This window comes from Petaurus breviceps, unplaced genomic scaffold (assembly GCF_028583685.1).
Source record: "Petaurus breviceps papuanus isolate PSGF00001 unplaced genomic scaffold, PetGlider_PUasm1.0 208, whole genome shotgun sequence".
Lineage (NCBI taxonomy): Eukaryota > Metazoa > Chordata > Mammalia > Diprotodontia > Petauridae > Petaurus > Petaurus breviceps.
The window spans coordinates 12,889,967-12,915,784 of NW_027185852.1; the positions used below are offsets into that span (position 1 = coordinate 12,889,967).

Genomic DNA, 25,818 nt, shown 5'->3' on the forward strand with positions numbered 1-25,818 from the left:
GCTCTACTTAAAGACATTTTGTCCTACCAATCCTAAAAACTCAGGGACTCACAGGATCATAAAGAAAAACTGCCCAACCTCCTTATTTTACAGATGACAAAGGTGAAATACAGAGAAGGTCCCTAACTCTCCCCTGCTCACACAACTACCCCAGCTGGGCCCAGCACTCCCAACTTCACATTTCCAGCAAGTCTAAAGAGAATAAAAATGTCAACACTTCCCAAGCAAGTTTTAGACTTCACAGAACACCAAGTAAAATAACAACAGGTTATTTTTTTAGAATAAGTGGAACTAGATCAACTAGTCAAAATTAAGCAAAGACTATAAAAACTCTCTGGATCCTAATTTGTGCTCCATTCTGCAATTCCACCATTTTCCAGTACCAATGTGTACAATATTGGCATTTGATAAAAAAAAAAACCATGTTTGAAAATCACTATTCAAAAATAAATGGGGAAACTGGATAGTCATACGGACAAAAAGATAATTTGGATCTATTTCTCATACTATATGACACAATAAATGTTAGCTGGATAAGTTATTTAAATTTTTGTTTAATTTTTTCCTATTAAACTGGAAGAAATAGCAATGTACTTGCCTCACTTATGAAAGAAAGAAAATTGTTAATCAAGTAGAAACTTTAGAGAGAAAACCAATGGGTTTAATTTTAAAAAAATTTGCATAACATAAGGCATAAAATGAAAAGAAAGGACAGACACTGGGAAAAATATTTTCAATAAATATTAACAGACAATACAAAACCCATAAGAAACTGCTGTCATCCTGGGTATCTGCATACCCAGGAGCTAGGACAGGGCAGGCATTTAAAAGCTGCTTGTTGACTGGCTGGTTGTTTGATAGATATTTCCAAGAGTAATAGCACACACTCCCCAATAGAGTAATGGTCAAAGTACATGAACAGGCTATTTATGAAAGAAGAAACTGTTAAGCACAAGAAAAGATACTCCTCATAATTCCTAATAATCAGAAGAACACAAATCAAGACCACCCTAACATACCAGCTTATGTCCATAAAAATGACAAAAATATCAAAAAAATTATATAATTCAGTGTTGCTGGGGCAACAGGAAAATAAGCATGATAATGCAATTTGTGGTAGGACTGAAGATTAGTGGCCAATATTTCAAGCAGCACGAGGACAATATGCAACACAAGTCACAAAATGGATCTTATCTTTTGGCCCTGAAATTCAGTGTCTTAGGACACAATCCTAAAATTAGAAAAAGAAGAAAAAGCCCTCTCAGTACCAAAAATATTCATAGATATTTTATTTGTAACAGGAAAAAATGGAGATAATAAATACAACGTATTTATATATATATATACATAGATACAATGATTATCATGGTGTGTTAATATGATGCAATATGATATTAATATAAAAACGTATAAATGCTATGAAGAAATACGGGAAGACCTTTATGAAATGATGCAAAGTGAAATTGGCATAAAAGAAACCGCAGGCATGTTCTTGACAACTATATTTTTAAAAAGAAAATAAGTCAAAGGCAAGGGAACTTCTGATTGAGTTGGAAAGGTACTTTAGACTACACTGATTTTTTTGGATGTTTACTTTCAATTCATTTGGCTCCACTTTGTTCAAGGTTAAGAGTTTTACATAATTTCTTTATTTGATTACTGATTTTAATAGTTATTGTTTCTAATAATTTTTTAAAATCACAGGAACAACTCAAAAGATTATTCAAGATACCCTTCTACTTAGAGTAGAATTCCATCTAAGATCTTCCAGCTTACTATATAATTTATTCTTTAAAATATTCATGAAGGATTTTTTTCCTTTTTTTTTCTTTTTTTGCTTCTTGGAGGGCAATTGGGGTTAAGTAACTTGCCCAAGGTTACATGGCTAGTATTTTGTGTGGGTGTTAAGGGTCCTCCTGACTCTGGGGCTGGCGCTTTACTCACTTCGCCACCTAGCCGCCCCTAGGATTTCTATTATATAAAAGACTCATACCATGTAAGCAGACCCTACGTTCTTTAAAACAGGAGTCTCAAAATTTTCAATGTCTGCAGTCTGTTGTAGAATACCATTGGTCCCAGCTTAGGTGCTACCAAACCCCAAGAGAACTAACCAGTCATCTAAATCACCATGCTTCAAACAAAAGAAGGGACATTTTGTTTAAGAGGAATAAAAATAAGTTTAGTAAGTGCTCCAAGGTCTTAACCAGTAACCAAACAAGAGTTTCCTTTGAAAAGGCAACTATTTTAAATCAGAGGAATCTTCCTAGCCACCCCATAATTAAGAAAAGTAAACGAGATTGCCAATTTAGCAACATCACAGGACTTCCTGCTAACTGAAGGGTTCACTACCATGACCACTGTTTTCCCTCTGATCACAGCTCCCCAGGCAATCTGCAGAGTACTTTCTTCCTCTCACTTGAGAGTGAGACCAGACTGGGAGCTCCTGGAGGGCAGAGACTGTCCTTTGCCTCTGTTTGTATCCCCAGGGCTTAAGCCAGTGCCTGGCACACAGCAGGCGCTTAATGAATGGTTATGTGCTTGACTAAGAGAAGTTTGGTCTTTGGGATCACTTCTCTTTCACGCTGGAACCTACGAAGTAGCAAGAATGCTCAGTCCCTCATTGACAAAAGAGAAAGGAGAGAAAATGAGCGTGAGGAGTCACCAGAGACCTTACACAGGGAGCAAACAGCTCTAAGAGATGGGCAGGTGGAAAGCAACGGTGCTGAACAGCTTCATTCCTCTGCAACAAGGCAGGGAAGATCCGGCAGTAACTCAGGAGCAGCTCAAGAACCGGAATGCCCCTGAATGCACAGGACCTTGCCTTTGTGAAGCCTCCAAAGACGCTTCCACACCAAGAAAGGGCCTGTTCCCGGGGGGGTGGGGATTCACTGAGCCACACGCAGGAGGCTGAAGTCATCCGTCACGAAGGAGAGACCTGGTGCATGCGTGGAAACAGCACGTTGGACAATGCGGGACACCCCTCAATGAGCGACGGCTGAGGAAGCCCGATACGAAGGCTGACTGCCCACAGGGAACAAGACAGATGCCGAGGTGAGCTCCTAAAGAGGGTGAGCTCTTGGGAATTTCTTTGGTGCTTCACAAAAAGATGAAGAGTGTTGGCAGAAGAAGACGGATGTTAATGGCCAAGAGCACGGCTATCCTCTGGCAAGAACTCATGATGTCATGTGCACTAAACCCCAACTTTTGACTCTATAGTTACTTTTGCTCCCAATCTGCCTTTTTCTTTCATACTCTCACATTGGTTTTTTAACCTGAGACAGCACATAAACTCAACTTACCCAGGCATCGAATCATTTTTTAATTCCAGATGAAAATTTCTCCACAGTCAATGCTTTGTAGACTTTAAGGGCAGAACGTACAGTTAATCAATTAATACTTATTAAGCACCTATGTGCCAAGAACTGTGTGAAGCAACAAGAATATAAAAAGAGATGACAGAGCCAGCCCTCAAGGGGCTTACAATCTAATGGATGGGAATGTTAGGTTGAACAGATGAAAGAAAGAGTCTCTTCCCCAAAATTTAATAGATTTTTTTAATCAGCTTCCTTGTCACCTTGGACAGCACAACTTCAAACAACACAAGCAATTTGTGGGTTACCAAGAAATCAGCCCCTGGTCAGGCCAATCAGAAAGCAATCAGTTACTGGTACAGGCATCAGGAGATTTGCAGAAAGGATCAAAGCACGGAGGAACAGCCACAGCCACCAAAATTATTCATCTTTGCACAGAAAGGGACTAGTGATCATAAATTCCAGAAGCTAAAAATAAAGAGAGGATTCTGCAGCCACTGGGTCCCCTCAATCTTCAGAGGAAGCCCCACCACAACATTCCTGTGATGAGCAGCCGCCCAGCTTCTGCTGAGGCCCCCTGAGGATCAGGAACCAACAGCCTCAGAGGGTGGCCCATTCCACTCTGGGACAGCTCAAATGATTGACATAACTCCCAACCACCACTCCTGGGTCTGGGGAACATTCACAAAGCGCCAGCAGCCTTTCATCAAAATCAGGTCGTGACAGGCCAACCCTATTTCCTTTTGAATCGGTAACCGAACTAGCAGTGGGGAAGGGCATAACGGCCAGTGCTGGTGTCACACCTTAAGGTTTGCAAAGCATTTTACATGGGTCATCTTATCTGATCTTCACAACAGCCCTAGGAGGGAAGCCCTGTTATTATTATCCCCATTTTACAGATCAGGAAACTGAGGATGAGAAAAGTTAGGTGACTTGCCCAGGGTCCCACAGCTGGGAACTGTCTGCTGTGGGGTTTGAACTCAGGTCTTCCTGACTTTAAGATGAGCACTCTATCTACTAAATCATCCAAATCCTATAGGTATAGTTTACACAGATTTTAGCCAAGCATTTGATAAAATATCTCACTCTTCTTTCTGGAGAAAAGATGCCGAGATGTGGACTGTCTGGCAATAGAACTAGATGGCTTTGGGAGCTGGTAGAAAACCTCAATGCCCAGAGTGACAGGTCCCATACCAAGATGGCGGGAGTTTTCCAGCAGCACACTCCAGGATGTGCTCTGGGCCCCACAGGGTTCATCATATTTGTCAGTGACTTGAATAAAACACAGACGGCACTCTCACTAAACCTGGAGCCGATACGGGCAGCAGACTCGCTGGATGAGGGGGTCGGGATGCACAAACACCTTCAGAGACTAGATTCTTTTGTCTTTCTTCACATGCCCAGTGCTTAGTACAAGGCCTGTTACACAGGAGGTACTTCATGCTGGCTTCCAAGAACAAGGTGGCCACGGAGCCTCTGTAGCCTGCCCTAGTCAGACCAAGTCTGAAGTCCGGGGCTCAGAAGTGGGTGCCACAGTCTAAGAAGGATGTGAATACACTGAGAGTGCCCAGAGATGGGCCACTGGGATGCTGACGGGCTTGAGTCCGAGGTCCGTGAGGGCCAACTGAAGGTCCAAAAAGAGAAGGCTCAGGAGGGAAGAGAAGAGCTGTGTTCAGGCATGAGAAGGGTCATCATATGGAACAGGGCCTGGGCGGGCACATTTCTACCTCAGAAAACACTTCCTAAGGACCACAGCTGCCCAGAAGTAGAGGAGGCTTCTTGGAGGGGCGGGATGATCTCAGGGGACATCAGCAAGCAGAGGCCAGAGGGACAATTCTGCCACAGGGCCAGCCCAACATGTGCAAAAGCAGGAAATATAAACCGCAGACTCACAATCTTTGTCAGGGACATTTTTTTTTAAATAGAAACCTAATAAAAGCAGTAGCAGAGTTGCATACATGTTAAATGGCTAAAATACAGAAATACGACGGTAACGAGCAGCAGTATCTGGCTTGGGCTGCTGCTCAGCCTACACCCCGACTCCGGTGCTGGGGGCCAGGCTGGCAAAGTCCACAGCTACAGGCCAGAGGGCAACCTCTCTGGGTAGAGGGGCAGAGGCACAGTGGGAGGTGGTGAGGGTGCAGACCAGACTTACGCTGCCCACAGCCCCTACTGCATATACCAGAAGATGTACAATCAGTGTGGCACTTTACCTTGAAAAAGATCTCACGTTTGCGTGTAGAAATGGGCGTGAGAAAGGTTGCCACTTGTGAGCTCTTGTGGAGTAGTGCAGTTTTCTGTGTTCTCGCTGTTTCTTGAGGACAAAATTGAGCACAAACAAATGCAAAGTTCAAAATTCACGCCGTGCTCAAATCAGACCATAAAATGTCGATCAACTGGAACAAAGCTGTGCTTCCAAAACAAGCATCAGAGCAGAGCTGACCACGTTACAGACGTAACCGATATAACCTCCTTAAGGTCTGGGCTGAACGAGAGGGCCGCCGAGGTTCCTTCTGACTCTCAAATCCCACAAATGTAACTCTGTGCCTGCATGGGAGCTTTTATTCTTAATTCTTCAGTGCGGGAGATGGAGAATGAGGTTGAAGTTTTGATTGTGCTACTGACTAGTTCTATTTAAGTGACAGAAGGGAGTCAACAGAGCTTATGGAGTATATATGGGTATGGCAGAAGGGTGCCATGCTCAGACCTATGTGTTACAAAGACCACTTGGGAAGGGAGGATGGCAAAGACAGGGCAGAGAGTCGAGGCAGGTGGACCCACCAGCAGCTACTGCAATGGTCCATGCAGGAGGTGAGGAGAGTCTGTGCCAGGATGGGGACAGAGTCAGAGGAGAGGAGGGGCTATGCAAGAGATGTTGTGAAGGCAAAATCAACAGGCCTTGCTGTTTTGGAGAACGTGGGAACTGAGGAGCTCCTTCCCTGTTGCCAGGCTTCTGGTCACTAATAACATCCTGGGGCAGGAAGAGGCTTCACTTCCAATCACCTTTCCCTGATCTTGACATAGCCACCAGGTGAGCATGTTGTGTGCCTTTGGACTATGAGGCTGAGGTCTGTGGTCCTTGTTCCCCTGTATGAGTGTGGTCTATGAAAAGCTTTTAATGTAGAAAAATGAAATGGTCAGCACTTGCCTTTCCCCCCAGACTCTGAAGGAAGTATCTGGGTGAGGTCGTTTTTTCCTGGCTCGTGTTATCTGTCCATCCTGAGACTCTATGACAGTGAACCAGGTGAATTTGTTTCTTGAGACCGAGAGAGGAGAGAAGAACGACACTCTGTCCCTCAGTTTGTCTTTGTTGGTGTCCATATCCATTCCCTTTTCTTCCCCTCGACCCCTAATAAATAACCAAAAAACCTAATCATACTCAGTTGTTGATCTCAGGGATGCCCGTTTTTCAGCTTCCTGGTCACCTGACTGCTTATTTTAAGGGACTGGGACTGTAGGGAAGGAATGATGAAATCAAGCCTTGAGGGCTAATGTCTAAGCTGAAATCCTTCCGTCACCTCACCTCCTGCCAACCTGAGATGGTCCTGGCCATTTGCTCCTTCACTGCTACCATATACCTTTCCTTCCCCCGCTCATCTTCGCTACTCCAGAAAAATGAGGGAGAGTCAGCCAACTCCCGTGCTCTGAATCCTTTGCCCTGCGGTGACCAAATTCTTAGTCACATCTCCCCCTGAAATTTCCCTGGACACTGTAAAAAATAAAATTATTCTTAGATTTGAAAAAAAAATCAACAGGCCTTGGCAACAGGTCGGAGAAGTGGGGAGAGGGAGTCAAGGATGACACGTAGGTATCAAGCCTGGGTGACCTGTAGGGTGGTGGTCCCTTTGATGGTGATGATAACAAAGTCAGGAAGAGGTGAGAGTCTGCAAGGAAAGATAACAAGTCCAGTTTTGCACATGCTGAGTGTAAGAGTCTATTAAGATATCCAATTCAAAATGAAGCATATGGTCCCCTGCCATCCCAATGACTGCAGGGTACCCAGAAACCACGCTAGCTGCTCATAGCTGGGCAGGAGCTGGCCCAGTGGAAGGAGACCACTGGAGACTCAGCTGAAATGCCTTCAGAATTTCCCCAAGAACTATCTGTTGGCATGCCCTAGAAGTCACAAAGCCATCTTCCTCCAGATCTCTCCAAGAACACCTCACAGTTACTCTTCTATGGGCATAAACTAATCATGTCCCAGGCTTAGCCGACATTGAAGCAAGTATGAGTTTCATTCCTGGGATGCCTTACATGTGATTACTGGGGACACTGGACTGCCTGAAGGGCAAAAATAAAGTTACTATCTCATCAGAAACAGGGCTAAATTTTCTTTCTAAAAAGTTTCTATACACCATAGTCCTATTTCTCAGAAAGCACTCCAAGCTCCAACTCTGAATCCACATGCACAGTGGGCACTGATAGCCTAGGACACATGCAGTGGGTGCAACGCTGGTACCACAGCAGGGAAAAGACCCAGACACCCCTCTAGAGCACTGGCTCCATCCTCGACACAAGTCACAGAGAACTGATCCAACCATTCTGGATAGCAAGCTGGAACCACACCCAAAGGGCTATAAAAATGTTTATACCCTTTGACCCAGCAATACCACTTCTAGGGCTGGATCCCAAAGAGATCATAGAAGTGGAAAAGGAGCCATACGTACAAAAATATTTATAGCAGCTTCTTTTTGTGGTAGCAAAGAATTGGAAATCAAGGAGATGCCCATCAACTGGGGAAATGGCTCAACAAGTTGTAGTACATGAATATAATGGAATACTACTGTGCTATAAGAAATGAGGAGCAGATGGACTTCAGAAAAACCTGGAAAGACTTATATGAACTGATGCTGAGTGAGGGGAACAGAACCAGGAGATCGTTGTACACAATTACAGAAACACTGTGTGATGGCCAACTCTGATAGACTTGGCTCTTCTCAGCAATGCAAGGTTCTGAGATCATTCCAAAGGGCTCCTGATGGAAAATGTCATCCACATCCACAGAAAGAATTATGGAATCTGAATGCAGACGGAAGCAGACTATTTGTTCTCTCTCTTTTTTGTTTTGTTTTGTTTTGTTTCTTCTTTCTCGTGGTTCATTCCACTGGTTATAATTCTTCTTCACAACATGACTAATGTGAAAATATGTTTAATGTGAATGTGTCTGTAGATCCTATATCAGACTGCATGCCAGCTTGGGGAGGGGGAGAGAATTTAAAACTCAAAAGCTTGTGGAACTAAATGTTGTAAACTAAAAAGGTAAATAAATAATTTTTTAATTAAAGAATTAAAATTTTTAAAAAAAGAATCAAAGGGGCAGCTAGAGAGCGCAGTGAATAGAGCACCAGCTCTGGAGTCAGGAGGACCTGAGTTCAAAATCGGCCTCAGACACTTAACACTTACTAGCCATGTGACCCTGGGCAAGTCACTTAACCCCAAATGCCCTGCTTTCCCCTCCCCCTCCAAAAAAGAAAAAAAAAGTCAAAGAAAGACCAATACAAGAACCATACAGGAAGAAAAGTCCATCCCGGCGGAGGGGATCCCCTTCAACACAGTGAACAAGTAAGCAGGCCTTCAATGTTATGAGGAAATAACATGAAAAATGGTGCCTAGCCATGGCCAAAGATATATATTGAATAACTAAGAGAAAATGCTGTTCTCTGTACCTTCCAAGCTCTTAGAAAGATCTGCAATTTTAGAAGAAGAAAACCTCACAAACCCCGGGGAAAGATTTAGTAGTGAGAGGAAAGAGAAAGCTCACACTGTACACAACACATTCATTAGGACTGAGAGACTACAGGGCATGGTAGTGAGCGCTATTCTCAAAAACCCACTGGGCGGTCAAGAAAACAAGTCACACTCCACTAGTTGGAGAAGGGAACTAGACTCTTGGTGGAGGGAGAAAGAATTAAACATGGACCCTGGAAGGGCCCACCAGACTCAAAAGCTGGAGAACTCTCTAGACATAGATGCCCAAACCCCAGGTCACTTCTGTACCCCAAAGGGCATCAGTGCAAGGCTTTAATGGGAGGAGCAGCGTTCAAGCAGATGTGTCTGGCATGCCCAAGTGGCCCCAGAACCAGACTAAACGTCACTGGGGTATAGTATGTAATAAAGTGAATAAAGATGCCACAGAACAGGGGTAATGTTCACTTGTGGTTTTCTGAGTCAATCTGCAGCTGGCCTGAAGGGATCCCTATGTGTGCTCTGGCAGCCCACGTCTACCTGAGCCAGGCAGCACTGATTTAAATCATGATGTTTAAAATCACGGTGAAAACCCAGAACAGTCAGCCTGACTAATCAGAGCTAAATGTGGCTTTTTTCAGATTTTTTTTTCTTTCCTTCCCACTAAGCATTTCTCCCTGGCATCAGCCTCATCACGTCTACCTTTATAAAAAGTCATCCTAATCTTTCTTATTGACCTCATGGTAGCACCAGAAGACAAATCAATAGTAAGAAAAAATGATCTGATGTCGACAGCAAAGTCTGTGTTTCGATATCGGATCATTTTCAGGTGGTTAATTTAGATTCGAGTCATACACAGAAGCATTTACCTACACCTTTAAAAGTCACAAGGCAGGCAATCTGAACTGCACCTAGAACTTGTTTGTAATTATTATTTCTCCTCAGGTAGCTCTGGAGAAAATCAAGCAGATAGTTCCACTTTAGCACAGAACACTGTGTGTTCTTCAATTATGTCTGATCTCACAATACTGAAATTTGAAACCTCTCAAGTCAAACTTTACAACTTAGATCCATAAAATCATCACTACACGTTTACTGGAAAGAAGACTGCCACCTTCATATGCTCTCCTATTGGTCAGTCGGGCTCTTTTAAAAAATGCTGGCACTCTTCTCTCCTACCTTTACAAATTCTAAGTAGTCCGTGTTGGTTCTCTCTCCCCCAAGTCGAACAGGAACTAAGATAATGACAGCTTTGTCTTCTGTATTCTCCGAGTCCGAAGAAATGCACTGTTTGTCAATGACATCAGCCTTGTATACTGGAAAAAATACAATTAGTATTCATTAGATTTCCACACAAATGACTCCAGGACCCTTTTTCTCTGGACTCCCTTTCAATGCCCAGTTAAATGCCTCCCTCCATCCTCTGAGACAGTGACAACAATGTCTCAACCTCTTTTAAGCTACATACAGTAAAATCCTCAAGTGTCCCCCAGAGACTCCTTGGCATACAACACCACGGTCAGTTTTCCTTAACTAAATGCTGGGCTCTTGCAGAGTCTAATTGCTGATTACCAAGTACTCCCAGCAGGATCAAACCCTCATCTCAGATCTGGACTATGGAAAGCTACTAACAGCTGTACCAGTTCTGTGCCCTCATCCCAGAGGATGCTCACACACAGAGGGGATTTCCTGTCTTTGGCTTCTACTCCCCCCCCCCCCCCCCGACCTCACTTTCCCCCAGGTGTTCACTGAGGAAAATGCTGTATAATGGCAAGAACGCTGCGTTTGGAGTCAGGCTGCCTGGCCTAAGTCCCTCCTCTGACCTCTTGCTCGGGGTCTTAGCTTCCTCCTTAGTTCAATGAAGGGGCCAGAGAGGTGGAACCCCAAAACCCCTTCCAGGTGTAAATCTATGACGCTATCATCAAATTCAAAACTACTCACTCTGGCTTCCTGAGGGACTCCTCACTTCTCCCTGCCCCATTCTCCCCATTCATTCCAGTCAAATGAATCTCCATTTCAAAGAGGCTTCTATTATCTCTACAACCAACAGCTCTACTGGCATGCCCAACAAAGGGTGGCACAGAAAACGCTGCTGGTTTTCCTCCAGCTTCACTGACACTCTCAGCACAGCCTCAGCACAAGCAATGAACATCGTTCCTATAAGACTCACAGGCCTCAGTAGCAAGATCTTTCAAACCTCCTTCAAATAGAGAAAAGGAACTTAGGTGAATTCCTATTCAGCAAACATCTACTAAGGAGGGCACACCAGGCACCACACACACTTTGCAAACAGTGTCTCACTTAACCCTCACAACAGCCCTGCCAGGCAGACACTGCCATACCGAGTGGGAGAACTCACCTAGAGACACACCATCAGTAAGAATGAAGGGCAGGATCTGAACTCAGGTCTGCCTACCTCCAGTTCCAGTGCCCAGTACTGGGCCACCATCTGTCTCTATTAACTTGTGATGTCAGGAGCTGGGGTTACCGAAATGAAAAACAGCACAATCTATGCCCAACCAGGGACTTACAATCTAACAAGAGGATGAAACACAAAAATAACTCTGAGTAAAATTAGAAAAGAAGTTCCTCGGAGAGCCTGGGCAGAGCAGCCTGAGTTATAGTGTGGATCACTCTTCCACAAATGTGGCAGAGGAGCCGCGATCTGGCAGGCCATGAAGGCAGAGGGCAGTGGCCAAGATGGCAATGCAAGAAAGGTGTGAGGGACAGCCATGCCATGTGGCAGAGAGCAAAGAGTGAGGAGTCCATCTGAGCTGGAATGAAGGGGGCCATTCTGAATTGGGGCCAGAAAGGTAGGAAATGGCCAAGGTGTGCAAGGCCACGTCTGTACTTTACTTAGTAGGCACAGAAAGCCATTGAATGGTTCTGAGCAGAAGAGAAGTGAAGTCTGACCAACTCATTAAAAAATTATATTAACAAGTTGGAGTAGTATACATGCCTGAGAAACATAAGAACATAAACTTTAAAGACCAATTCTAAGGGATTTAATAAGGTCAAACTGTTTACTTCCTAAGAATGATATCATTACTTGGGTAATTTGAAATAGCATACATAGACAGAAGGCTTGAGTTGAGTATGATGAGACAATCCTAAAAATTAAAATTGGGCAGGGAGACCTAAAATGGAGCAATTATCTCATACAAAAAGGCTTGAATTACAGTGTTACAGTAGAGGCAAGAGGGGGTGGAGGGCTGATAGTGTTATAAACTTAAATTATCATCAGAAGAATTAAATAAATCAATTAATTTAATAATTAAAGAGGGGATGACAATATATCTAAAATGGTATAAAATGTAAAAGCCTTAGCTTACGAAGAAATAGGAGGGCCAGGAAGAGGATAAGAGAGGGATTCTTAGAAGGGGTGTGGATTGGGGAAAGCTGTGATTACAAGTAAACTAGAACTTTGAGGAGGGATAGGGTAAAAAGAGAGGGAGAGAAGGACAAACAATGAGGAAAAATAGGCTGGAGAGAATACACAACCAGTAATTATAATTGTGAATACAAATGGGATGAACTCACCCATAAAACAGAAACAGAGAGCAGAATGGATTAAAAAACCAAAATCCAACAATATGCTGTTTATAAGAAACACATTTAAAAATGAGAGATACACAGAGTAAAAATAAAGGGCTAAAGTAGAATTGATTATACTTCAGCTGATGCAAAAAAAGCAAGGGCAGTTATCATGATCTCAGACAAAATTAAAGCTAAAATAGATTTCATTAAAAGAGATAAACAGGGAAACTGCATCATGATAAAAAGCACCATAGATAATGAAGTAATATCAGTACCAAACCTATATGTACCAAATGCTATAGAGCATCCAAATTTTTAAAGGAAATGCTAAGTGAATTACAGATGGAAATAGATAGCAAAATTATAATAGTGGGGGACTTCAATCTTCCCCTCTCAGAACTAGTTAAATATAACCAGAAAATAAATAAGAAGTCAAGGAGATGAATAAAATCTTAGATAATGTAGATATGACAAGACATCTGGAAGGAACCACATGGAAATAGAAAGGAAGATGGCTTTTTCCCAGTGGTATATAGCACCTTTACAAAAACAGACCATATGCTAGTACATAAAAAAACTATACTTAAATGCAGAAAAGCAAAAATATTAAATAAATCCTTTTCAGATCACAATGCAATAAAAATTCTATTTAGTAAGGGCCATAGAAACACATTAAAAATTAACTGGAGACTAAACAACCTAATCTTAAAGAATGAATGGGGGGTGGCTAAGTGGTGCAGGGAATAGAGCACCGGCCCTGGAGTCAGGAGGACCTGAGTTCAAATCCGGCCTCAAACACTTAACACAAAAACTAGCCATGTGACCTTGGGCAAGTCACTTAACCCCAACTACCCTCCAAAAAGCAAAAAAAAAAAAAAAAAGAATGAATGGGTTAAAGGACAAATTATAGAAAAAATCAATAATTTCATTATCAAGAATGACAATATTGAGACAACATACCAAAACCTATGGGATGTAGCAAAAGCAATAATCGGAGAAAAATTTATATCTCTAAATGCTTATCTCAATAAAATAGAGAAAGAGTAAACCAATAAATTGGTATACAATTTTTAAAAAACCTAGAAAAAGAACAACTTTTCAATCTCAAATTGGAAATCCTAAAAATTAAAGATGAGATTAATACAATTGAATGTAAGAAAATCATTAAAGTAATAAATAAAACTATTATTTATTATATAATATTTATTTATTATTATTGTATATAATATTTTATTATTATATATTATTATTTATTATATAATAGAACAAAACTCCTTTTATGAAACAAATATAGCGCTGATACACCAGGAAAAGCAAAAACAGAGCAAGAAAATTACAGACCAATTTTGTAAATCAATATGGATGCCAAGATCCTAAATAAAATACTAGCTGGAAGACTGTAACAATATATCACAAAGATTATACATTTTGAGTGAGGGGTTTATCCCAGGAATTTAGGGATGGTTTACTATAAGGAAAACTATTAACATAATTGATTATATCAACAACAACAGTAATAAAAATCATGTGATTATATCAATACATGCAGAAAAAGCTTTTGACAAAATACAACACCCATTTCTATTAAAAACACTTGAAAGCATAGGTATAAATGGATTTTTCCTTTAAATGATAAGAAATATCTACCAAAAACCATCAGCAAGCATTACTTGTAATGGAAATAAGGCAAAAGCCTTCCCAATGAGATCAGAAGTAAAGGATGCCCACTGTCACCAACATTATTCAGTATTGTATCAGAAATGCTAGCAACAGCAATAAGAGAAGAATAGAAATCAAAGGAATCAGAATGGGCAACGAGGTAAAAAAAAAACTATCCCTTTTTGCAGAAGATAAGATGATATACTTAGAAAATCCTAGAGATTCAACTAAAAAGTCAGTGGAAAAAATTAATTTCAGCAAAGTAGCAAGATATAAAATAAACCCACATAAATCATCAGCATTTCTATATACTGCCAGCAAAACCCTGCAAGAAGAGATAATGAGAAATACCCCATTTAAAATAACTATAGGGAGTATAACTGCCAAGACAAACCCAGGAACTGCATGAACATCATTATAAAACATTTTTATACAAATAAAAGTCAGATTTAAATAACTGGATAAATATTAATTGTTCATGAGTAGGTAGAGCCAATATAATAAAAATTACAATTCTACCCAAACTAATCTACTTATTCAATGTCATTCCAATTAATTACCCAAAAAGTATTTTATTGAGCTAGAAAAATACTAATAAAATTTATTTGGAAAGGGCGGCCAGGTGGCTCAACGAGTAAGAGCACCGGCTCCAGTGTCGGGATGACCTGGATCAAATCCGGGCTCAGATACTGTGATAGTAATGGCATTTAAAGATTCCCCTGTATTGGCTTAGTTTTTGAAATTGATTGTGTTAAAACCCAGAGCTTGTTAATCCCACCTGTGGGATGGACTTGTTGACTTGAAAAGAGAGACACGAACTGGGAGGAGCTGGTGATGTAGATTTGGAGAGACAAGTGAGAGGCAGATGAACTTTTTTTTTTGGAAGCAGCACCTCGTGGAGAGAGAGAGACTAAGAGAATTGCTGGTGGCCGCTTTGAATTGCCCTGGACTTTTGAGACCTGCCCCCTGAGCTGCCAAGGACTGAGGAGACATGGCTGTTTTGCTGGTACTTTGTCTGTCTGTTTTGATGTTGTTTTGCCAGATTTGTCCATTGGTGAAAGACAGTCCTGTTGTTGAAGAAGTCCTGGAACCTGGCTTTTGGTTAAGAAGCCCTAAGACTGTCCTGCAGACAGAGAGTGAATACTGTCCACTGGTGAAGGACAGTGCTGTTGTTGCAGGGGTCTGGAGACTGTCCTGCAGACAGAGTGAATACTGTCCACTGGTGAAGGACAGTGCTGTTGTTGCAGGGGTCTGGGAACCTTTCTGTTGGTTCAGAAGCCCTGACGAAGGATTTTCTTGTTGTATGTTTACAGAAATCCTAGAAGAGGGCTTTGCTAATGTTTTCAGGGGTTCTAGGACTGTTCTACAGACAGAGGATGAATTAATGAAGGGACTGGCAACGTATCTTGTGGCCTTGCTAAGCCTTGTCTTCCCAGGAACTAAGATTGCTGAGAACTTGCCTCGTGTCAAGATGAAGAAAAGACCTCCATTTGGGTATTAAGTGCTGTGTTTAAACTTGATGTAACTCTGGGGTAGATTCGATTGTGATCCAGGGGTGGGGAACTTTTGACCTTTTTGTGCTTTGTGATGGACCAAATGAAGGTACAGCCTAGGGGTGGAGAAGTATTTAGAACAGAGACTTTGTAATTGATTGAATGATTGGAAGGTCCTGGGGTGGGGTAGTGCTTGGAGATTATTTAATCACACTTAGTAAATGTTTTGATCTTCTCTGTTCTTGGTTTGTCACTGAATAAAATGGAGAGCACCTATGCTGGTATTTTGAACCTTGGGAAGTTGCCTTTCCATGGCAATTACGTTACAGATACTCAGCACCACACTCAGAAATAACTGGCCATGTAACCTTGAGCAAGTTACTTAACCCCAATTGCTTTAAAAAAAATTTATTTGGAAAAACAAAAGGTCAAGACTATCAAAGGAATAAATCAAAAAAACATAAAGGAAGGAGGTTTAGCATTACCAGATCTTAAACTATATTATATGGCAGTAGTTATCAAAACTATCTGGTACTAGCTGAGAAAAAGAAAGTCAGATCAGTGGAACAGAGTGAACATACAATACATAGTAGAAAATTTTTTAAGTAACCTTGTTCAACAAATGTAAAGATTTAAGTTTTGGGGATAAGAATTCATTACTTGGTTAAAAACTTCTGAGAAAATTGGAAAGTTAGTCTGGCAGAAATCGAGCATAGACCAATATCACCCTTCACCAGAAAATGTCAAAATTGATATATGACCTAGATATAAAGGGAGATATCCTAAGAAAATTAGAACATGGGACTATTAAACTTATGGATAGTAAGGTAATTTGTGAATAAACAAGAGATGGAGAGCATTGTGAGATAATTTTAATTACATTAAATTTAAAAGGGTTTGTAGAAAAAAAAACAATGTAGATTAGAAGGAAAGCAGAAAATTGGGGCTGGGGGGAATTTTGTAGACAATTTCTCAGATAAAGCTCTCATTTCAAATGTATAAAGAACTCTGTCAAATTTACAAGAAGATGAGTCATTCCCCAATTGATAAATGGTCAAAGGATATGAACAGGAAGTTTTTCGAAGAAGAAATTAAAACTATATTATAGTCACATGAAAAAATGCATTAATCATTACTGATTAAAGAAATGCAAATTAAAACAACTTTGAGATATCCTCTCATACCTATCAAATTGGCTAAAATGATAGAAGAGGAAAATGACAAATGATAGAAGGATGTAGAAAAACTGGGACATCAATCCGCTATTAGTGGAACTGTGAACTAATCCAATCATTTTGGAGAGCAATCTGGAATTATGTCCGAAAATTCGTAAAACTGTGTATACTCTTTGGCTACTATTAGGTCTGTTTCCCAAGATGATCAGGGAAAAAAGAAAAGTACTCATAGGTTCTAAAGTATTCATAGTAGCTTTCTTTGTGGCGGCAAAGAACTGGAAATTGAGGGATGCTCATCAACTGGGAAATGCCGGAACAAGTTGTGATATGCAACTGTGACGAAAAACTACTGTGCTGTAAGAAATGATGAGCAGGTTGATTTTAGAAAAACACAGAAAGATTTTCAGAAAATAATGAAGAATGAAATGAACAGAACCAAGAGAACATTGTACATTGTAACAGCAATACTGTTCAATGGGAATGACTAAGTGATTTTCAGTATTATAAATACTCAAATCAACTATGAAGGAAGATGCCGCCCACCTCCAGAGAAAGAACTGGTAAGCAGAAATATGCAAAGTAAGGTTTTACATATATTTATATATCTGTGTCTAGTGGCAGCCTTCTCTACTGCGGGCTGGGGAGGAAGGAAGAAAAAAAAGAAAAGGGCAGAGAAGAAACTCAGAAAGAAGCACATAAAAGCAAAGTAGCTTCAATAAATGATAAGGGAGCATTTATGACATAGTTTTTTTTTAAGTAAACCATTTGTAGTTTCATATTGAATCATCTCTTTGTATTGTGGTATATACATGGAAATGTTTTTTTTTTCTTTTTGCACTTAAGTTCAAAATTAATTTAAAAATTTTAAAAACAACAAATTAGTCTTTCTAGAAGACCAAATCAAAAACCACATGTTTGCTGTTCTTCCCTCAGTAATCCAAAGAACATGATAGACCTATGAGAACCTAGGGATTCTCACAGTCTGCGTCTCTAAAAGGGAAGCTGGATGAAGGGCAGCGAAAAATGTTTAAAGACAAAGCCCTCCCCCACCATCACTGATGATTCCAATGAAGAGGAGAAGAGGGAGGCATCTAAAGAGACAAGACTGGCCTGCAAAGGAGGACACACAGAACAGCTAAAAACGCAGGCCGGTGAGAGAATGAGCACAAGAAGTGGGGTGTGGTCTTGTGAGAAGGCTGAATACCAACATCATGACAGTCCTTCATGGGGAAGGAAGGGAAGAGAACCAAGGTCAGCCTACCAGAGGACAAATCAGACGGAGGCAGTCTGCTGAGGGATCAAGAGTGATCTTGCTGACTAGCTCTAATAAGAGCCAAGGGAGGAAATCCTAAGAGCATTCAGTGAGCAATGCACTGGGGCAGACATAGCAGCCTCTATTCCATCCTGGGCTGCACTCTCGCATACCCAGAATCCAGAACGAGGGAGACAGAAGGGCTATGACAGCCCTCTCTGGTGAGGACACAGCCACTATCTTGTATTACAGGCTGGGGATGCCCAGGATGGTGAGGCCACACGAGGCTTGGCTGAAGCAACAAGGGGACACAATCCTGCCTCAGGATATTCATCACATACAGATTCCTTCCTTTGGCACCCTAGGGCAAAACCAGGAACAATCGCGGGATTCGCAGAGAGGCGGATTTTAGGTCACTCTAAAGAGGACCTGTCCAAAAACGTGACCAGCTCCTGCAGGAATGACCGGAAGGTTTAAAGTAGGGTGTGTGACCACTTGCTGAGGACACTACCCATCAGATGGAGTTTGCTCTAGGCTACTCCAACGTCCTTCCTAGGAGCTTCAGGGCATGTCTGCTCTATTCTAAACCCCATGAAGCAAACCATGAGCACTCAAATACTATACATAATGGATAATACTTACCTTTTAGGATATTCAAATGTATTGAAGGCATTGGTATGATTCTTGACAAAGAAACCTACATGGGGTATTTCCATTTGGACATGTCTTTTATTTTCTCAGGAAATCAAAGACCCTACTTCAACCCCAATAAAGTTCCACAATATTTTTATTAATTAACAATTAAATTAAATAAAAATTCACACAGACAACAAGAAGCACAGATACAGTCACAAACGGCAAGACTTTACTGCCAAACCACAAAACAGAGTTCCTTGAAAGATGATGTCAGACTCCTTTTTCATGCCTAAACATCATTATTTTAGTGAAAAGTTACCTGGCAAATGTTTTTCATAGATCCATAATAAATACATATTTTAAATGTTAAGCTTTTATGAGGTAAATTAATGTTACAATATTGACTTTTTTAGTCAATAAAAATTTCCTGAATGCATATTCTGTGTGAGGCACTAAGACACAGCCCCTCTTACCTTAAAGAGCCTATAAATGCTATTGGGATCTCAAGCTTTAAAACACATGAAAAATTGAATAAGTAAATTTGACAAAGGCTAGAATTACCTGTCCTACCCACCTGTACAATCCTGAGCAACGTAAATCGTTATTCCTTGTAAATCAGGGTGTCTTGCCTCTTCAACTGCTTTTCTATGAAATGAGAGCAAACATATGATTCTCCTTTAAAATATTAAACAGAATTTTTGGCAGTAACTAAAGACCACTTAACCACAACCAATGCAGAATTTTCATTTCCAGCCCAGAGTGCTGGACTGCTAGCTGTAAGAAACCAAGCACTTCCCATAACCTCTCTTGGCCACAGTGTCTTCATCGGTAAAGTAAAGATAATGACAGAACTCACCTCCCAGTGCTATTCTGAGGATGCAATAACATATAAAGCACTGTGCAAACACCTTCTGGATATTTCAAGTTATCATCCCAATGAATTCAAATTCAACAAAAACACTTTTTAAGTTCCTACTCTGTGCAGGGTAAACAAGACGAGAATTCATTCCACAGAAGTTAAAATACTACATTAAACCATTCAAAGAACATCAACAGCTGATCTAATTTCATACGCTAACAAGACCAAGTCCTGCTACAAAAACCTGTAGCACAGAAATGAGAGTAGGTTCTTAAAAGCTCTGCCAACAGAACATGAACCCTGGAAGGATTACCATGCTTACAAAAAAAAAAAAAAAAAAAGGGCTTTGTGTATGGCCTTGACAACAAATCAGGTCTGCTTTCCAAGGGTCAGAGCCAGGTCACTGGCCTTGGTGCTGAATTTTTTGGTCATAACAGCCCATGAACCAAAGACCAAGAAAAATGAGCTTCTATGGCCCTCTTCGCCAACACTGAAGGTGATACCATGGTAAGGAAGAGGTCAGAGGGTGCTAAGATTCCCAGCTGTTATACCATCTATAAACTTTAACTTGGCTGTCAGTCTACAGAACAAGTCAATCTAGAGAACATAAAGATGGCCCTAAAAATATGATCTTATTTAATTCTCGCAACAACCTTGGGAAGTAAGTACTATTGTTATCTTCATTTTACAGATGAGGAAACTAAGGCAGATAATGGTTAAGTGACTTGCCCAAGGTCAAACAGCTTTGAAGTGTTTAAGAATTATTGGTAGGACATCTCACCGTCAGAGTGGCTAAAATGACAAAACAGGAAAATGACAAATGCTGGAGAGGATGTGGAAAAACTGGAACACTAATGTATTGTTGGTGAAGTTGTGAACTGATCCAACCTTTCTGGAGAGCAATCTGCAACCATGCCCAAAGGGCTATAAATAAATGCATACCCTTTGACCCAGCAATACCACTTCTAAGGCTGTATCCCAAAGAGATCATAGAAATGGGAAGAGGACCCATATGTACAAAAATAGTAATTGCAGCTCTTTTTTGTGGTGGTCAAGAACTGGAAATCAAGGGGATTCCCATCAATTGGGGAATGGCTAAACAAGTTGTGATATATGAATGTAATGGAATACTATTGTGTTATAAGAAATAAGGAGCAGATGGACTTCAGAAAAACCTGGAGAGACTTATATAAACTGATGTTGTGTGAGAAGAGCAGAACCAGGAGAAATTTGTCCATGATTACAGACACAACGTATGTGTGATGATCAACTCTGATAGCCTGGGCTCCTCTCAGCAATACAAGGTTATAAAACAACTCCAAGAGACTCAGGATGGAGAAAGACATCCACATCCAGAGAAAGAACTACAGAGTCTGAATGCAGACCGAAGCAAACTCCCTGCTCTCTTTCTTTTTCTTCTTTTGTTGTGTTTCCTCTTTCCCATTGTTCATTCCATTGGTTATAATCCTTCTTTACCTGGCTAATGTTTAATATGAAGGTATCTGTAGATCCTATATTTCACTACATGCCACCAAGGGGGAGGGGGAAGGAGAGGGAGTGGGAGGAAATTTGAAACTCAAGGGATTGTGGAATGGAATGTTGTAAATTAAAAGTAAATAAATAAATTTTTTTAAAAAGAATTACTGGTAGGAAAGTTCTACAAAAAAAACTTCAAAAGACCCTTCAAATTAAATTAATATAAACTTTGATATTTGGCAACTTTGGTACAAACATGGGAATAAGCAAGGATGGTAAAAAATATATGAGAAGCACAGGTCAAGAACAATGAAAGAGAGACACGTGGAAGATCTCAAAGCCTTAGATTGCTACATCAAGAATTTAGATTTATTAAACAAAAAAAGGAGGGAGAAAGAGGCTGGGGAAAAGGGAGGAGGGGGCAGAAGAGAATGAGGAAAGGCAAGTGGAAGGGGGGAGAAAGGAGGAGGAAGGGAAGAGAAAAGAGGGAGAAAAGAAGAGGGAGAAAGGAGGCGGGAGCAGGGGAAAGGGAGGGAAAACAGACTTATTAATCCAACAATCAGTCTGCCTCGAGGTGAGCAGATGCTTCAGCAAAAAGCAAAGTCTACCGACTGCTCCCAAGCTACAAAGGCTTCAGCCTTGGGATCAGGAATGGCACAGACGTGTGTGGCTGTGGCTGTGGCTGTGGCAATGGGTGCTGTCTGAGGACCAGCCTGGTTAAGTGTTGACAGCCTTCTTACTAGGGTGGCTACAAGACCATCTGTCTCCAACCCCACTCAGGGAGCACCTATTCCAATGGCATCAGAGATCTCTGAGGAATGGAAGCAGGAAGGGAAATAGGCATCCATAGGAAATACATATGCACATTATCTCTGCAGTCTTTTCCCAAAGCTCTTTTAACAGCAACTGTACTTTTAAAATTTATTCAGGAATCCTTATTACCTGAACAGGCAAACTTCCAAATGAAAGTATACAAGCTATGACAAGATTCATATGGGAAATAACCATAAAGAGAGCCTGGGTCAATGCCCCCAAAAGCATTTCTAGTGATGTTTCCTGGGTTATCTTTATTTTCTATGGATTAAGTTAGGTTCTAAGAGATCTATGCTCTAGTTTATGCTATCACAATGGAGGGGAGAAATGAGCCTTATGAATTACTATACTTTTCATAAATCCTATGCCAACTTGGGAACGATAAATATCACTTGATTATTATGCTGATGAAATGAAAACTAGACAACAGAAGCCAATCCTCCCATTTTAATGGTTTGGTTTGTAAAATGTCTAAGTGTAGGAAGCCATGAGTCAAGACTTGAGAAAAATTTTAAATTGATCAATGTGTCTAACTGGAATAATTTACATCTGCACCTTGACCTCTTATACTTGGATGACATATTAATGATTCAGTTTATGACAATACTGGGACATGCACAGAACACCTAAGACCATAAAAAACAAAAAATCAAGTAGTATCCAAATAAATGGCACATAAAAAGGCAAAGTATAGTGAAATTTGACTTTCGACTTTTTTTCCGCCCACACTGAATGTCACAGACCCTTTACTTTTACTATGATATAATTATAATATTAATAGTCCCATACATTTACAGTTCACAAGAATTTGATGTGTGCAAAGAAATGCTGAAAACATCAATTTCAGCTCTGACATTTCATTACACTATCAGTACATTACAGCCCCCAGGTTACAGTATTAAAAAAAAAATCTATAATGTTATGCATGTTCCAAGGTTGAAAGAGTTGTTAGTTTTTAGAACATTTCAATAAGGTGCTCTATCGACTGAGCTTTAAAGAGACCTTGGTCCTTTGCAGCCAACAAGGGGGAAAGTAGCCTGTCTCCGTAAATAAACTGAGCAGGGCAGGAGCTGACAAGCCAGGCTGCAGCTCAACTGAGCTTTCTCTGCTCTGAAAACAAAAAGAATCTTTACAATAATGTCCTATAACTGCTGAACACTAAAAGCTCTTCTACATGTAGAGCAGGGGTGGGGAACCTGCAGCCTTGAGGCCACATGCAGCCTTCGGGGGCCTCGGGTGCAGCCTTTTGGCCGAGTCTGAGCTTTACAGAACAAATCCTTTTATTAAGGAGACGCAATCAAAGGACTGCACTTGAGGACCTAGAGGGCCACATGTGGCTTTGAGGCCGCAGGTTCTCCACCCCTGATCTAGAGGAAAACTCTCAACATCCTCTCTACTCCACCCCATGTCACTCTCTGTCTCCCTCCCTTCCCCTCCCCTCTCTCCTCCTCATCCCCTCAGCTGTCTGTCTATCTGACAAGCTAGAGCATATGATGAGAGTTTTAAGAGAACTTTACCTTAAAATGTGTGCAACAACTGCTGGGCCATACCAGTCTCCAGCTGTTTTCCCAGACTTCTTCCCATATTCAATTAGCTGATGTAAGCCAAAGCAGGCCAATGGGAAGTCACCAAACCACGAGATGATTTTCCTGTGGCAGACCTCATCCCTGCCTTCTTCATCCGAGCTCCTCCTGCATAGTTCTCCAAGGACGGACGATGGGCCTTTGGGTGTTCTTTCTCCCACGAGGGATGCTTCAAATGATGCTGTGAGTTTTTTCACAGTGTGAGAAGTCCATGATTCAGAATCTGAGTTTTCAACGTCCAATGCATCTGGCCAGGTCCAGGCTATCATAGTTTCAAAAGGAGGTGTTCATTTTTTTAAACAACCAAATTTTGACAAACTAAACAGAGACTAAGCCTACTAAAACCAGTAACTGTACCTTATATTGGGTAGACCACAATTCTCAAATTATACTTACATCTATCTCTACCAACTAGCTGCAATTATCTCTATCAAAAAGCAAAGCAGATTTAGCAAGAGAGTATAACAACATTTACGATATCTGAGAACAACAAAACAGTTGTCAAAGAGTGAGATTTTTCTGTACTTAGAGATTAAACTTAAGGGGCTTTTTTTCCCATAAGATTTTCTTTTTTCCAGAAAGAAATTTGTACAGGCATCATGATGAGGTAAAACTTGAAAGACAGCCTGGCCAGGAGTGAGGAGACTTGAGCTAGTCCCAACTCTACCCCTGATGTTTGACACTGAGTGAGTCACAGCCTCTTTGAGTCTCAGTTAGGGGAACAGACCAGATCAGGGGTTCTGAATCTGCAATTTCACAGCGTTCACTAACTTGGATGGGAAAAAGTTACATCTTTCTTTTCCTTAATCTCTAAATGACATTTAGCATCTCCTTATATGAACTAAAAGTCCAGTTCTGAGCACTGGTCCGTAGGCTTCTCCAAACTGGCAAAGGGGCCCATGCCACAGAAAAGGATAAGCGTCCCTGCACCAAATGCTCCCCAAGCTCCCTCCCAGCTCTCATGTTTTAATAACTCCCATCTTGGGAATGGAGTAACTCTCTATTTCTTTGTGAAAGTCTTTGATCTTGGTTATAGAAGACAGATAATGAAACAGGCCTCACTCTTCTCAATCGAGAGAGGCAAGACGACAAACATGGAATGTCACATAAGCTGTCAGACACAGTCACCTCAGGACGTGGTACTGAAAGCTACTTTCCTATAAGGAAGAAATGTATGGGCAAGGAGGTTCGAGGAAGTCATCATAGTATTAAAAAAAATACTAAGTCTGCCAAGGTCTAAACACAACATATACAAACACAGCCATCACAGGCTGTAGTATCATAGCAAGCCTATATTTCATTCTAAGTCAACAAAATGAGTATGGAAGCAGAAAATCAGCCCCACGAGACCTTAAGAAATCATTCAGTACTGGCCCACTGTCACACACGTCTATAGCTAACCTGCCTCAGAAAAAGATAAAGATTCTCCAAGAAAATCATTTTGCCACTTCCTTTCATGAGCTATTATTTTTTAAACCCTTCTATTAGCAAAATCATAGGAAGTATTCTTCATACCGAAGCCTTATGGTATATACATTCATATACACAGTTTATAGACACACAATTTAAAAGTTTTAAAGCTCAGCTCACCAATACATGCTTTAGTAAGTAAATATTAGATCAACATAATCAGATAGTGTAGTTATCCTAAAAAACAATGAACTAAATTCATAGTTCATCTTTTTTAGTATAACTACATTATCTGATTACATAGCTCATGGATTGTATCTCAAAGTTTAATAGTAAAAAAACTCAATGTTAGAGTAGATAATTATGAAATCAATCTAAAACATACCTCACTATTTAGGTAGGAAAGACTCTAAACTGGCCATCACAGGAAAAAAACCACTTTAAAGTCAGACTTCCATGTGACATCCTTAAGAGTCTCACTACATAGCACAGAGGCCTCCTAAACCCTGAAGATGGGTAGGGATTTAATAATGAAAAGGCTGATGATTAAAGCAGCTTCACATACAATTAACAAGAAAAATGAGAATCTCTTAGAAGTCAGTATGTTATAGAAACAATGCTACTCCAACGGCAATGGGGCCAAAGCCAGGGAGAGGTAGCGGTCCGGTCCCAGGGCTTCACGAGCACTGCAGAGGAGTGCCCACCCTTTCTCAACAACTTAGACTCAGAGAGTGTCTGAAGGGACCTGCCCACTGTCACACAGCCAGGGTGGTCAGCAGCAGGGCTCAAACCCATGTCCTTCTGACTCTAGCCAGGTCTCTCTGGCTACTCTCACAAAGTCCCCATTTTTAAAAAAATGGGAGGGGGAAAAAAAGGGGGGGGGGGGGGGAAGGGAAGGGGGCAGAGAGTGGGACGGTGGGAGGGAGAGG

At 41.0% G+C, this 25,818-nt stretch overlaps 2 protein-coding genes across 11 annotated transcripts in view; one reads left to right on the forward strand and one right to left on the reverse strand.

Moving 5' to 3' along the window:
* The window catches only part of LOC138165277 (dedicator of cytokinesis protein 7-like), a 327,550-nt gene that overhangs the window by 42,449 nt on the left and 259,283 nt on the right, over positions 1-25,818 (forward strand). The window lies entirely within an intron of this gene.
* LOC138165275 (cysteine protease ATG4C) overlaps positions 1-25,818 on the reverse strand; it is a 78,756-nt gene that overhangs the window by 24,570 nt on the left and 28,368 nt on the right. For all 5 annotated transcript variants that reach the window (XR_011169324.1, XM_069093425.1, XM_069093426.1 and 2 more), the window contains exons 5-7: positions 23,414-23,741; positions 19,323-19,393; positions 10,176-10,312 (exon numbers count right to left, since the gene is read on the reverse strand). Coding sequence is in view for 4 of the 5 variants with exons in the window: in XM_069093425.1 (XP_068949526.1) it covers positions 10,176-10,312; positions 19,323-19,393; positions 23,414-23,741 (536 nt within the window). In the remaining variant the exon portion in view is untranslated. The remainder of the gene's footprint in view (positions 1-10,175; positions 10,313-19,322; positions 19,394-23,413; positions 23,742-25,818) is intronic.